The sequence below is a fragment of the Acartia tonsa genome, chromosome 9, assembly GCF_053477335.1.
Source record: "Acartia tonsa isolate MP-2025a chromosome 9, ASM5347733v1, whole genome shotgun sequence".
NCBI lineage: Eukaryota > Metazoa > Arthropoda > Copepoda > Calanoida > Acartiidae > Acartia > Acartia tonsa.
The window spans coordinates 16,795,426-16,809,774 of NC_137268.1; the positions used below are offsets into that span (position 1 = coordinate 16,795,426).

At 34.0% G+C, this 14,349-nt stretch overlaps 1 protein-coding gene across 1 annotated transcript; it reads right to left on the minus strand.

Moving 5' to 3' along the window:
- Positions 1-9,290: 9,290 nt before the first annotated feature.
- LOC145327617 (C-type lectin domain family 6 member A-like) lies at positions 9,291-11,319 on the minus strand. Its single transcript, XM_080171157.1, has 5 exons — positions 11,202-11,319; positions 10,568-10,676; positions 10,054-10,121; positions 9,719-9,799; positions 9,291-9,399 (listed from the first exon to the last, which is right to left on the minus strand). Exons 2-5 carry the CDS (start codon positions 10,641-10,643, stop codon positions 9,385-9,387), a joined length of 240 nt encoding a protein of 79 aa, XP_080027283.1. The 5' UTR covers positions 10,644-10,676; positions 11,202-11,319; the 3' UTR covers positions 9,291-9,384.
- Between the last annotated feature and the right edge of the window lie 3,030 nt (positions 11,320-14,349).

Genomic DNA, 14,349 nt, shown 5'->3' on the forward strand with positions numbered 1-14,349 from the left:
TTACATATCAAAATCTCACAAAATCTAGCAAAATCTAGTAAAAAAAGCTATAAAAAATGCTTTGCTTAAGTAAAATAAAAATACTTTTTCTTTTTACCTGGATGACCCTGCCAGGTTTGCTGGCATCCTGTGCCCATCAGGATGGAGTTATTCAAAAAATTCTATTTTCCCCCCCTACCTAACCATTAAGAATTAAGAAATAATATATCTATAATTTATAAGCAAGTATTTTTAATGCAAATTAAAAAATCAACATAACTTTCTTCTTATTTTATGTATTCAAATATAATAAAAAGATGACTTTAATCTATCAATAGCACAGTTTTAAAAGAGATTTTATTATTAAAAATGACTATGCCATGGAAAAGAAAAAATTTAATTCTCAAGAACATAAAATGGTGTTTGCAAAATCTAGCTATAATAAAATGGTTTAGTCAAAAAAATATTTTTCTCTTTTTACCTGAATGACCCTGCCAGGTCTGCTGTAATCCTGTGCCCGCCAGGATGTAGTTATTCAAAAAATTTCAACTCTCAGTTATATAGCTCTCTTTTTTAAACACAAAGAAAATGAGATAGAAAAAAAAGCAGGTGGGGACTTGTTCCCCCCCCCCCCCCCCAACCATTAATGGTTAAGTAATAATATAACTTTAATTATAAGTAAGTATTTTAAGATGAAAATTATAAATGAACAAGACTTTCTTCTTATTTTTAGATATTCAATTAAAATAAAAAGATAACTTTTTAATCCTTTAGTAGTACAGTTTTAAAAAGATTTTATTACTAAAAGTGACTCTGCCATTGAGGATAAGAAAACAAAATAGAACAAAAAAACATTGCATGCAGGGAATAAAAAAAAGTAAATATGTCTCACTCTCAAAAGGGGTCATTAATTTAACCCCCTCCAAATTTTTACCAAAAATTTGCTCTTGGGAATAATTAAACAACCTAAAATCTATTGGGAGGTTAAATACACACCTTCCAAATCTGTTAGGGGAAGGGAGTAGTGAGGAGTAATTTCCCCTTTAAAAAAAATTTATCCCATGGGTAAAATTTTTGGGAGAGGTAATTTAATCATGTAAAAAAGTTCCTACAAAATAATGAAGTCTTAATATATTCATTAAGTACTATTGAATACACTAGTAGCTTCAAAAAAAATTAGGTAAAGAAAAAATTTAATTCTCAAGAATGTAAAACAATGTTGGCAGGAGTAAAAAAAGCAAATATGTCACACTCTCAAAAGGGGACTCCAAAATTTTTACCCAGAGGTAAAATTACTGCTTACTGTGTCAAAAAAAATCGGCAACTGTTAGAAAGTTTGATTATAGCCATAGAATTTGCTGTTGCTATTTAACTTTTTAATGATTTTACATACTAATTTTTGACTTAAACAAAGCATTTATGTGGCTAAAATACTAAATTATTGTATTGAAGCACAAATCAACATTAAATACCAACTAAGATGGATTATTCTATCAAATGAATTTATAATACATCTGATATTCCAGACAGACACACCAATACAAGGGAGTAAACATTTTTAAGTTAGAAATTTTCAAAACCATTTATTAAATTTTTTTGACCATACAAAATTTAAAAATTTATTAATCAAATATATATATCTAAATCTGCATTTTTCAAGCAAAAAGTCTGGCGTTATGCTTATGTGGTTGGGGCTACTGTGGTTGTAGTAGTTGTTGTGCAGGTAGATGCAGCAATTCCAGAACAGGTGTATGGTCCACAGGTGAAGAGACCAAGGAATCCACATCTACCAGTGCAGGTAGCAGCACAATCTTGACCAGCACATTGTGTGGTACATTGGGACTGGGCAATAAAACAGCAAAATCTGTTGAGTGCTCCACGGTTATAATCCTCTTGCTTTACAACAACCTCGAGTTGGCCATTGGCAACCCCTAGGTTAGCAATGCAAACAAGGAGCAGAGCAGAGATAGTGATCAGCTTCATCATGGTGAAAGAATATATTTCGTTGTAAATTAAAAATATACTGAATTCTTATGTACAAAAATTTTCTTTTATAGTCAAAATATTCTTTGATCAGATGTTTTTATTTACAAGAATATTAAATATTTATTTGCATTTTTAGATTGTAGGAAATATATTTGATAGATATGAAATAAAAATTGTAATACATACCTAAACCCCTCTCCCCCCCAAAAAAGATTGGGTTGGTTTGTACTAGATGGCCCTGAAGGGTTAGTAAGTATTTGACAGAATTAAGGACAAATAATTTCTGAAATTACTGATTTCATTACTGTTCCTTTGAAGCTTAAGATCTCAAAAAAGTTCATTTTTTGTAATCAAAAACAAATAAGATGATTGGGGAAATCCCTATCGCACCTTGGGGCAAAGCCCCTCTGAAAAAATTATCCCACCGGCCCACCAACACAAATCTTTGTTCTAAATACGAAAGTTTACATGTTCAAGCTTTTACATGCGATATTATATAGAAGGAGGGACTTACCATTACCTCTTGGGGCGAAGTTCCTAAGCCTAGAGCCATGTCACTTATCCTTAAATACAGGATATGTTTATTAGGTTTACTAGGTGATGCCTGCCAGGTACCCCCTAGCTTAGGAGATAGCACATACAATACTAAAATTGCTGATATTCATCGACAATTTTGAGTTTACATTATGAAATTTATCCTTATACAAATAAGATGATTTAAAGCGATAATTTAATTATTAACTCATACACAAAATTAAGTTTTTGAATAAAAAATTTTTTATACAAAATTATTTCTTGACATAATTGTGCTGAAATTATATGTGTTTGTTTGTGTGTGTGTGTGCATGTACCAAAAGATTTTGCTAACCACCGAACCTTTATGGTTTTTACAATGTAGCCTCTTATATGTCCTGGTAAGGTTTTTAACTATTTTGAGGAAGGGCACCACAATCATCCTAAGAGAAATCATCGCGTTTGGAATAAAGAACCATACCCAAAACAATTTTTTAAAACTTTTTCCTTTTAAAACTACAAATGAAAGTGAAGAGTAGACTCTCCCCCTAGAGGCCTCTAATGACGTAACCACTAGTTTAATAAAAACGTGTAACGCATAAATACAAAAATTTATCAATTTAAATTTTTACTGCCAAAATGATGATTCATTTTTTAAATATAAATTTTAAAATCATTACTTTAATTTGTTAATGTTTTACTAGGGCTCCAGTAAGGTTCTGGTACTTTCTCTCAACATAGTTATAAACCTTTTCATGACCTAATAGAAGCAACACTTTAAAAGAGAACCTCATCGGATCAGAGGTTAGCTAGATCCTTTGGTTCACACAGACAGGCATACACTGCACTGATAAAGACTGATACCCAGTTACTAAAGGCTGCGTCTCAAACATCTAGAAGGGAAGGGTAGAAAAATTGCCAAAAAAACAATTCCTGACTTGAATCTAAAATATAGATTAGCCTAAAACCATACCAGATTCTATGAGCCATACTGGAAAAATATTTCTGTTCAAGCTACTCCTTGTTAAATCAATCTATATAACAAAAGTAAAAATAAATTGATCGATTTCTTAACAGATGTTTTAGTTAATATATCACCCTTTTTTAAATTTTCTAATTTTTTTTAACAAAAAAAGGCAAATATTAGTAAAACAAGGATGACAACCTTCACAAACGTGAAGCTCAAAAACGGTAGGACAAAGGAACGTTGACACTTGTAGAGTGTCAGAACTGAATAAAAAGCATATCAATGTTGTCTAAACAAAAATGTAAGTAAATTGCTTGCAAACCTGCTTAAATACAGAATACCGTTTAGGGAAATACTTACATTTTGAGGACTTGATTATGGAGATGCATCGCTTATAAAATTTGACTTGTTCTAATATGAATCAATACTCAAAAATATAAGATGAATGGGATAATATATTATACAAAAAGTTGTTGTAAAAAAAGTTAAAATCACAATGTTTTAAATGGTCGCACGGACTTTCTTGTAAAGATCTAAGTTTTACCTAACAGTTATGGGAATCATCATGTGAAGTTTAAAACTGATAGGACAATTATAATATGTCCAAATTAACAAAAAGAGTAACCGTTATGGAAAGACCCTAATTATAGAAAAGCTTCGCTTTTAACAAGGATGTTGTCTTCCAGACAAGCAAAGCTAAACATCTTAAACTCAGTTAGGATGGGGGGGGGGGGGGTGGAATTCTACATAAAGGGGTTCATTGACTTAGACTGTGTTATAGCTGAGCCGAGCTGCTGAGCCCTGCGTTCAATAAATTTTAAATATTTAGATATAACAAAAATGGGTTTTGGAGTAGAATAAGGATTGTATCTTATTTTCTACTGGCAGTATAACCCCTAGCATCTAGGAGCTGTGTATTTGATGGGGTAGGGATTCTGAGTCTATAAAAGAATCTTTTCTATAATTAGTGTCTATATGTCACACGACACAGTTAGTTTTTGTTAATTTATGTATGTTAGAATTGTCCTATCGATTTTAAACTTTGATTGATGACTCCTTTTAAATAATATTTAGAAAGCAAAGCAACTCTATAATCGTTACCAGAATGTCCATTCAAAACATGTTGATTTTAAAAAAAACTTTTTTGACAACCTTTATTATCTTATTGTCTTAATCATCTTATTTATCGTATTTTTGAAAGCGAAGCTTTTTATAATTGGTCGGTCCGTCTCTCTCTTTTAGTTGATTTAAACAGGTAAGAATTGTTTCATCGATTCTAAACTTTACATGGTGGTTCCAGTAGTAGTTAGGTACGTTACCAGAATTTCGACGAATGTTCATTTTTCCTACCGTTTCAGAGCTTTGCTTTTATAGATGTTGTCATCCTTGTTTAAACAATGATTCATAGGACATCATGTTACAATATTTTAAGCTAATTATCTCTATAATCAAGTCATAAAAAAGAAAGTAAGTCTCAAACAGAATCCTGTATTTACATTGTTTTGCAACAATTTTATATACTTTGTTTTATTTAAACCTTAAAATTTATATTCTGTTAATTATTATGTTTTGACACTTTACAAGTGTTTGGTTGTTCCTTTGTTATGTTTAGAGCTTCGTTTTTATGGATATTGTCATACTTGTTAATTTGTGATTAAAGCTATACGGCCCAGACTTACGTAAACATATAAGGTTTGACGGATAACCAGCAAGTAAAGAAAATATTTGCTCTGCAATATGGGATACATACAAATTTAAAAAGGGATATTTGGCAGACAAAAACCATTTTTTTTGTTTTATACGAGATCTATTTAAGAAATATGAATTTTTGACGCTATAATTTTTAGAAAGCTAATTTTAGAAATAATTTACCCAAGAAAAGCTTTATCATAGGAAATGCGACAATTTATTGCTGACGCGTAATTCGAAATGAAAAGTTATGTCCTTAGGTACTCAAATATGTAAAATGTTTGAACTAATGACAGGTCTGGGATGTACATTCACTATTTTCCTATTGGCTGATTTAGATAATATGTCTCTTGGTTACCTCTATTTACATGTACAAGCAATATATCCCATAATTGAATTTATTTTTCAATCAAATTCAACAAAGACCTCAATTATTACTCATATTTTTCAATTTATACACAATATCGATTATTAATCAATTTTGCTATTTTGCAAAGAAAAAGTTGCACGGAATTAATTTTACCTATAAATGAAATATCTTTTCTGTTTAAGATTGAAGAAATTTTAATTAATTCGTTGGCGAAGACGATGAATGATGTCGTCTTCGAGTTTTGAAAAAACTATAAAGTAAAAACAGTAAATCTCGACTGTTCCTCTCAGGTATAAGGTATAACCAACAAGCAAAAAATCTAAACTAATATTTGGGGGGCAAATGGAGAGGTCGTCAATTTTACGATGTGTTGCCCCCAAAGACAGCTGAAATACACGTATAGGTTTCGTGATTTTTTCGAATTAATTTCGTTATTGGTATAAGCTGTGTTTAGTGCAGGGATGAAGGGTACATTGGACTATATATATAGCAGTATTATTTACCACATTATCTTATTTGTTGCCTCAAAACTTTGGGTACTTTTATTAAATTTTCATTTATTGATTCAGAACTGGTACGGTCTAAAATTTTAAACCAATAATTTCAATCGGCGTATTGAATAATTCAGTTTATCATCATTGGGGGTGTATGTATATCAATTAATTGTTTATCGTATTTTCCCTCAGATTCATGACATACATGACCATCAGTCCATTGATTTCAATTTTACCCAGAAGATAAATATTTTCAGATATTTCAATATCACTAAAAACTTACTGAAGAACAATTTTCATTTAACGTATCTTCATTTCCTTTCATATTATTAAAAGCGAAGCTTTTCTATAATTAGGGTCGGTCCGTCCGTACGTCCGTCACAGAGAGTTAGCTCTTAACGTTAATTTAAACAGGTTAGAATTGTCCTATCGATTTCAAATTTTGCATGGTGATTCCTGTAGTAGTTAGGTACGATTTAGAAAGCGTAGCAACTCTATAATCATTACCAGAATGTCCGTACGTCCATTTTAAACATGTTGATTTTTCTACTTTTTTAACAACAAATTTTTATGTGATTTAATTATCCGTTTGATCTGATTTTTGATATATTGATTCCTGGAACAACAAAGTACAATATTGTAAGCGAAGCAACTCTAAAACCAAGTCCTAAAAATGTAAGTATGTCCATAAACATTATCCAGTATCAGGCAGTTTTTCATCAAATTTACTTACAATTTTGCTTCGACTCTTATACTTTTATATTCTGATTATTCAGTTCTGACACTATACAAGAGCTTCGCTTTTATGGATGTTGTCATCCTTGTTTTTTAGTATAGACAAAAAAATTGGTTTCACCTATGCTGGGCCCACAATTACCCAATTAACTAGCTGTTAACCATAAAAGATAGGGCCCTCCTAAGGGGGGGGGGGGGGAGGTTGGAGTGTTAAAAACTGCCAATCCTATAGAGACATTGACTTAAGGAACTTGAACAATTTTTAATTCATCTTTAATTAAGGGGCAAAATATTCTAATGAATGCTTAAATTTGAGTAAATCTGTAAAATTTAAATATCATTAAGGACGTCAGTCCTGGGCGGACAATGGTGGTAGATCTTTCAAAAATTAAATATGTCATGTAGAGTGTAGACATATAATCCTAAATTTTCAAATTTGAAACCAAAAATGCAAAGTTTCATACATGTTGGCTTGGAGCTTTGATTTTATATTATTTCTCTTTATTTTTGAATATTTAAGTATTTTTTTCATATTTTAGTACTTTCCTAATACTTACTAATATTAAATACATTTTTGGCTGTTAGAAATATTCCCTATAACATAATAACTTCAAATCCTTAACATCGAATATTATATTTAACTTTAAAGGTTTTGTGATTTTTTTTACCTAATAACATTTCCTTAATTTATTTTATTTTTATCTTTTTCTATACAAAATTTTATTTTTAAATTGTTACAAATTAACCTGTGACTAAATTTTTTTGGACTATTTTGTTCCTGTTGCCTAGGAGGGTCGATGTTCATTGTATGAAATATTTCAGCTTACACTATATTAGGTTTCGTGAATATTTTAATGTGTTTTTAAAGGCGAAGCTTTTCTATGATTAGGGTCGGTCCGTACTTCCGTCCGTACGTCCGTCACAGATGGATAGCTTTTTTCTTTAATTTAGGCATGTTAGAATTGTCTTATCGATTTCAAACTTTGCATGGTGATTCCGTTAGTAGTTAGGTACGATTTAGAAAGCGTAGCAACTCTATAATCATTACCAGAATGTCCGTACGTTAATTTTAAACATGTAGATTTTTTACTTTTTTTACAACAATGTTTTTGTGATGTAATATCCGATTGATCTGATTTTTGGTATATTGATTTCTAGGACAACAAAGAATAATGTTATAAGCGAAACAACTCTATAATCAAGTCCTAAAAATGTAAATATGTCCATAAACATTATCCTGTATTAAGCAGTTTTTCAACAAATTTACTTACAATTTTGCTTCGACTCTTATACTTTTATATTCTGATTATTCAGTTCAGACACTATATAAGCGTTAATGTTCGCTTGTCCTACCGTTTCAGAGCTTCGCTATTATGGATGTTGTCATCCTTGTTTTTGATATAAAGAATATGGGTTTTTGACACTCACTGAATCCAAAATATGTTGTTAGATATTTTTTCTAAATCATTTGTAATTTTCAGAGATACATAATAAAATACAAAATTTGAGATTTTCTATTTACAAACACGGTGGAAAATTAGTGTAACAAAATTATGTTTTAGAAAAGATGTATTTTCTGTTCAGGATAAGTTTTAGAGATCCAGCTTAATTTTCAAGTCACAACTTAAAGATTTCTTTGATGCTTACAAAGTGCGGCTGTCGAGCCCTTGATAATTCATAATGAATCTATCTTTTTGTAATACAATATATAGTTATCTTATACATATCATCTAAGAAATAAGACATAGAATGTGTAAAATTAGAATATTTTTTTGCAAATGCAAGGTCATCAGCAATAGTTATTTATCGCATTGCATTATAGACAGCTTTCCGCGGATATTAAAATAAAAAATCATTAGATCAAAATCAGTTTTGTTTGCCCCGTTAATCATTTTAATATTCGTGGAAAATTGTCTTTAATACGATTCTATACATGATTTTTGAGTATGGCAGAAAACCTGTTATGATCAATCGGATATTAGTGGGTTTTGAGGCAATTAGACAATATTATGATTTTAAAATTAAAATTTTAAAGATTTTTTAGGATACCTTGTCCAAAAGCATCCGGTGTAAATCTTACTTTGTATGTCAGTCTGCCAGTCTAGTCATGCAACTAAAGACAGTTAATTTTTCAAAGGTTTCGTGATTTTTTATTCGCAATACCTTTAATTTATATGTCCTTATTTTCTCTCTTCTCTTCATAATTCATAATGTACTGGGTGTCAATCCATGGTTTTTTGTGCTTCGCTACTTATTAATGTTCTCATCCTTTTTTTATTAAGCAGCCCTTCTAGAGGCCTCTAAGGAAAGAGGATATCTACTTCAAACCGCCCCCCCCTCGCCAAAGAATTTGAAAGAGAAAAAAAAAGAAAAAAGTCTGGTAAGTCTTATAGTGGCGCTGCCTTTTGTATTAATCTTTTATAATCTACACTTTATAATCTTTGACACTTACAAACACATACATCAAACAACTTTAGTGTATAATAACATCATTCTGCAAATGAAAGAAATTTTGGAATGAATTTATTGAAAAGAGCTTTTAAACAAAACAAAAAAGAAATTTTGAAAAAAAAGTGATTTTGTGTTGGTAAAACTACTGCTATTCAGATTGTCCAGAATATTTTTTGATTGTTACTTGGTTCCCTTCAACCCTAACCAAACCAAACCTAAAATATATATTACAATATAAATGTTTAATATTAAAAAAACCTGCTAATTGATAAAAAAAAGAAACTTAAAAAGAACCAATCATCTATAATACAAAGTAAAATGTTTCAAATGGACGTATGGACATTCTGGTATTGATTATAGAGTTGCTACGCTTTCTAAATTGTACCTAACTACTACAGGAATCATCATGCAAAGTTGGGAATCGATAGGACAATTCTAACCTGTTTAAAATAACGTTAAGAGCTAACTCTCTGTGACGGACGTACGGACGGACCGAACCTAATTATAGAAAAGCTTCGCTTTTAAAATAATTACCGGTTTTTTCTCTTTGCAGACAGCTAGAGCTTTCACGTCGCAATAGAGGTTGTTCCATTCCCAATTGCTAACTTTCCTCCACTAAATATTAGTCATGATTTTTTTATTTCAAAGTAAATTACAAAGTGATTCTTTTGATTTTTTCAGGGAGGGAGGGGGGGGCTCTCAATTAAACCGGTGCCCCAAGTCTTCAGATAGAAAACAAAAATAAGTAAACAGAAGTAAGTGGAAAAAAAAACAAAAAAAAGTAATGAATATAATAATACAACAAGTAATACTATACAAATACAAATTATTAGATACATTATGTTTTAATCCATATCAATTATTTTCACCTCCATGCAACGTTCATCGTCTAAATAGTTTGGTTCCCTGACAGGCTTACGAGGCCAAAAATCGGGCACTACAATAAATTTCATATTTTAGATATATGATACCTATAGTAATTTTCAGGATTTTATCATAAATATATCAAATGTCATCTGAATTAAAAAGTAACAGGATGTCTGTCTGTCTTTTGTACTGTCACTAACTGCTTAACCGATAATGTTCTCCGTTACAAGGTAGCTTCTCATAGGTCCTGGGAAGGTTTATAACTATTTTGGGGAAGGGTAGTACCACCTCCCCAAGGGAAATCGCCAAAATTACCAAAAAACTGAGAAAAAAAATTCCGCTGGGCCAGTGTCAGAAAAACGTTACTAAACATGAATATAAAAACTCATCTGAACATGGAGAAATTATTTCTCAAATTAGATATTATAAAAGAAAACATTTTACATGCCCCTAGAGGCCTCTAGGGGGGCATATCTGCTAGTATAGAGTATAGTAATTAATAAAATATTTGTATACCTGGAGAATTATCTAGCCACAAACTTGTTCTTATCAGCATGGGAATTTCCTCCATTCCAAAATCCCTCAATAACATTAGGAAAAACCTTATCTATCTCAATCACTAGAGCTAAATTTAAATGTTTTATTAGGAATTTATTTAATTAGTATCATAATTTCAATACCTCCTGAACTAATTAGGCTTTCATTCTGTGGAAAAATCATATACAACCCAGGATGGTTTAAGCTATCTTATTTATAGATTTAAAATACAGATCTCGTAACAGCAGCTGATAGTCTTATGTTTTATAGTTACGCCCCTAGAGGACTCTATGGGCACTTGAGATAGGGTTCGGGGGGGGGGGGAAGAGAGCAAAGTCGAACCCCCCCCCACCCCACCAGCCAGTTTCAGTTTTAGATTTAAAAGAAATCACACTAGGTCACTTAATTTTTTTTCTTCTAGGGGCGATATCTCTTATAAGGGCGGTGGTACCCTTCTCTAAAATAGCTATAAACCTTTCCAGTATCTATAAAAAGGTACATTGTAAAGGAGAACCATGTTGGTTCTGTGGTTAGTGAGATTCTTTGTTTCAGACAAAGATATAGGGATAATAATGCATAAATTAAACTTTATAAAGTGTAAAAATATTAAAACCTTTCACAAAATTGTTTTCTTCAATTGATTTTACAGATGTTAATTCACCGTTCTCAGATTCACACTTTTTTCTGGCTTCCTCCCATCTTAATTTCTCCAATATTATTTGTATTTTTCTCCTGGACAGTAAAATGATTTTCAATTTTTAAGCTCAAAACAAGTTTTTCTAAATGCATAGGAATGAAAATTTGTAAAATAAAAGCTCCTATTTTTCATAAAGTTTAATAATTTTTCTTTGAAATATAAAATACACAATTTTGACCTGTTGATGGATCAAGAATCCAACCATCCTTCACACTAAAGAAAAATTTCTGGCAGGTAGTATCTGTGTTGGTATTGCAAATATCTCTAGGTTCTCCTGAAGGAATCTTTTCACATAACTCGTTGAATGCCAATCGACAGTTCCTGAAATAGAAAAAAAAATGTACAATGAAGTAATTTTTTTGCCTATTTTTCGTTTTAGTTTATTTTTCGTTTAGTCAAATGCCCTTAAGTCAAACTGTTCTTAATTATGACCTAATGTTTATTTACATATATATATGAAGTGATCATAATCAAAAACAATTTGACTTAATAAGCGCATTTATCTAAACGGTTAAATGTGGTATTCGGCAACCGTGAGCCATGCCTATGGCAACCCTGACCTGGGTTCGGGGAAGGGCCGAGGGCCCTCCCCCGAGTCCTGGGGAAGGGGTCTGCCGACCCCCTCCCTATACCTAAAATTAATGATAGATTCTGACAGCCTTATTATGGTTAAGCTGTATTGTTAATTCCCCCCACCCTTTCCAGGGATGGGGGATCATTATTGCCCAAACTGACCATTGTATATGTATTATATTGATTCTGTTTATGATTACTTATTCCTATCTGTGTATTTATTGTTTGTTGTATATAACTTTAGTAAACCTTAGACCCTGAATAAAGGAACAACTGAATAGACTCTGTTTATTATTTAGTGATTGCTAGAGAAGCGTAGCTTCTCTATAGTATAGGTGTCCACGTCTGTTCGCACTGCCGTAGTCATTTGAACTCTGGTGTCTGCCATTTAACCTAGGCGGATACCACAACTTTTGGTGACAGCTGTGTGAGATTACGGCAAACCACAAGTGTAGAGCAGACGCGCAGCTGAGGCTAAGGTACTCCCAGCAGTGAAACTGGCAAAACTGACACAAGCAACCTGAATTACCCACCCTGGATAGCAAGGTCTAACTCTGTATCCGGCAGTTGTGGAAGCGAAACCTAGCGAAAGACCACTAAGTGTGGCAGAACCCGAGCTGCGGAGAGTAGCGAAATCGGACGAGAGACTGCGGAGAGCAGCGAAACTTGACGGAGAACCGCGAGAAGCGCCGACATCTAACGGAGGATTGAGCGCTCAAGGGCTGAAACAGGCCTGCGGACGGGCTGAAACAGGCCAAATAAGTGCAAACGGCTGAAAATAGGCCAACATTTACTGCAAGAGATAGCAGGATCCGAACCAGCGGCGCTGCAGGAAGGGACATTCCCTGCCGCCACCAGCCGGATTCGGATACACGGCGCTGCAGGACGGGACATTCCCTGCCGCCGACAGGCTGAAACAAGCCAAATAGCTGCGAGCGAAAATACGAGTGTAGTGTACCAAGCAGAAGAAAAACTACGTTAACTCCAAGTATCCTGAGAGGCTACAGCGCAGCCACCCATCTAAAAAACAGATATTATATCACATTTTAGGGATTACCACCCTAGTGTGAAAGCTGAACAATAGATTTATGAGCAAGGCTTGGTAAACAAATCTGTTGTGTATTGTGATAAAGCCAAAAATAGAACAGGCTTGGTAAGCAAATTTGTTGTGTATTGTGATAAAGCCAAAAATAGAACCTAGATGTAATATAACAATGCATTGATAAACAATCTAACCCCCCAAGCCTTCAGCACAACAAATACACCCCTTATCCCAACGGAAGGGGAGGGGCCCACCATAAATTAAAACAATTACAATTGAGGTGACATAACAATAAGCTCATGATTAAGGAAAAGGCACAATTACCTCACCACCCAGTTACTTCAAACCTACAGCACCCCTCTCCCCATAGGGGGGAACAGACGGTTTTACCCCGTCCCCTCCCGCGCTCCCCCTCCTACCCACACTTAAATAAGTCCGCCCACGGTGTGGAGATAGCGACCGGGAGAACAGAGCGCCATTTACGGGTCGCGCAGCAGAGCTTGGGACGCACAAGAAAATTCAACAGACGAATAAGACAAAGCGGACCAGAGCAGGTTGAGGGATAGGTGCGCGTTTTACCTGTGTGCGCAAATCTGACGGCACGTAGGCGCGTTGAAAGGAAAGGAGATTTCACGCACACACACACACACACAGGAGCGGAGCTACTCCATAGCATCCAACAGAGATATTTTTAGAAAAAAAAGACTTGCAAGCTCCTCCCTCCTATCTATAGTGTGATAAGGAAAACCAAATCAGTTCCTGACAGCAGTTCAGACCCTCAACAACTATCTACACCTACCAGCCTACTCTACAACTCAGAAGCTAGTGACAAGTACTCTAGGTACACCTAATTTAAATCTTTGTAGTTAAACTACCAACCTAGTGATAAACAGTGTTGGCTGCTAGGCTAGAAAGCCTCAAGTGTAAACCACTTATAGTATTGACTTAAAACTTCGTGTCCCGCCGCTGAACCTTTGACCCGATGGAGCAGCCACAAGCGCAAGGAGGCGACCAGCTCCAAGGATGGCTCCAGGATGATCCCCAGCCGGCTCCAGCCGAGTACCGCAAGCTGATGCTGAGTAACCTGCCGGAGTATCGAGGACCGCCCAAGCAATCCTGGAATTCCCACATCCGGAGATTAGAAATGTCATGGGCGGCTTACCGTGTGCCCCCCCATGACACACCAAATCGCCGCAATGCCCTTTTACTATCCCTGGCGGGGCAAGCGGCGGAGATGGCCTCTCATCTGTTTGGCGAGGCAGGCCAAGCCTTGACATACGAACAAGTCAAGGCCGAGTGTGAAATGTTATTTCGTCCAGCCTATGAATCTCAGACCCTGAAGCAAGCCTTCAGAGATTATAGGCAGCACTCGACAGAACCTATACAAGCATACATATCCACAAAGGGTGCATTGTATAGGGAGGCCTATTGATAGACGAATTAAATCGT

What these genes read in the sequence shown, in the direction of transcription:
- LOC145327617 (XM_080171157.1), bottom strand. Translation starts at nt 10,643, where the DNA reads ATGTTATTGAGGGATTTTGGAATGGAGGAAATTCCCATGCTGATAAGA. An exon ending in GTGGCTAGATAATTCTCCAG is followed by an intron (nt 10,122 to 10,567) that starts GTATACAAATAT and finishes AATTTATTGTAG; the next exon opens with TGCCCGATTTTTGGCCTCGT. An exon ending in ACGATGAACGTTGCATGGAG is followed by an intron (nt 9,800 to 10,053) that starts GTGAAAATAATT and finishes ACTAATATTTAG; the next exon opens with TGGAGGAAAGTTAGCAATTG.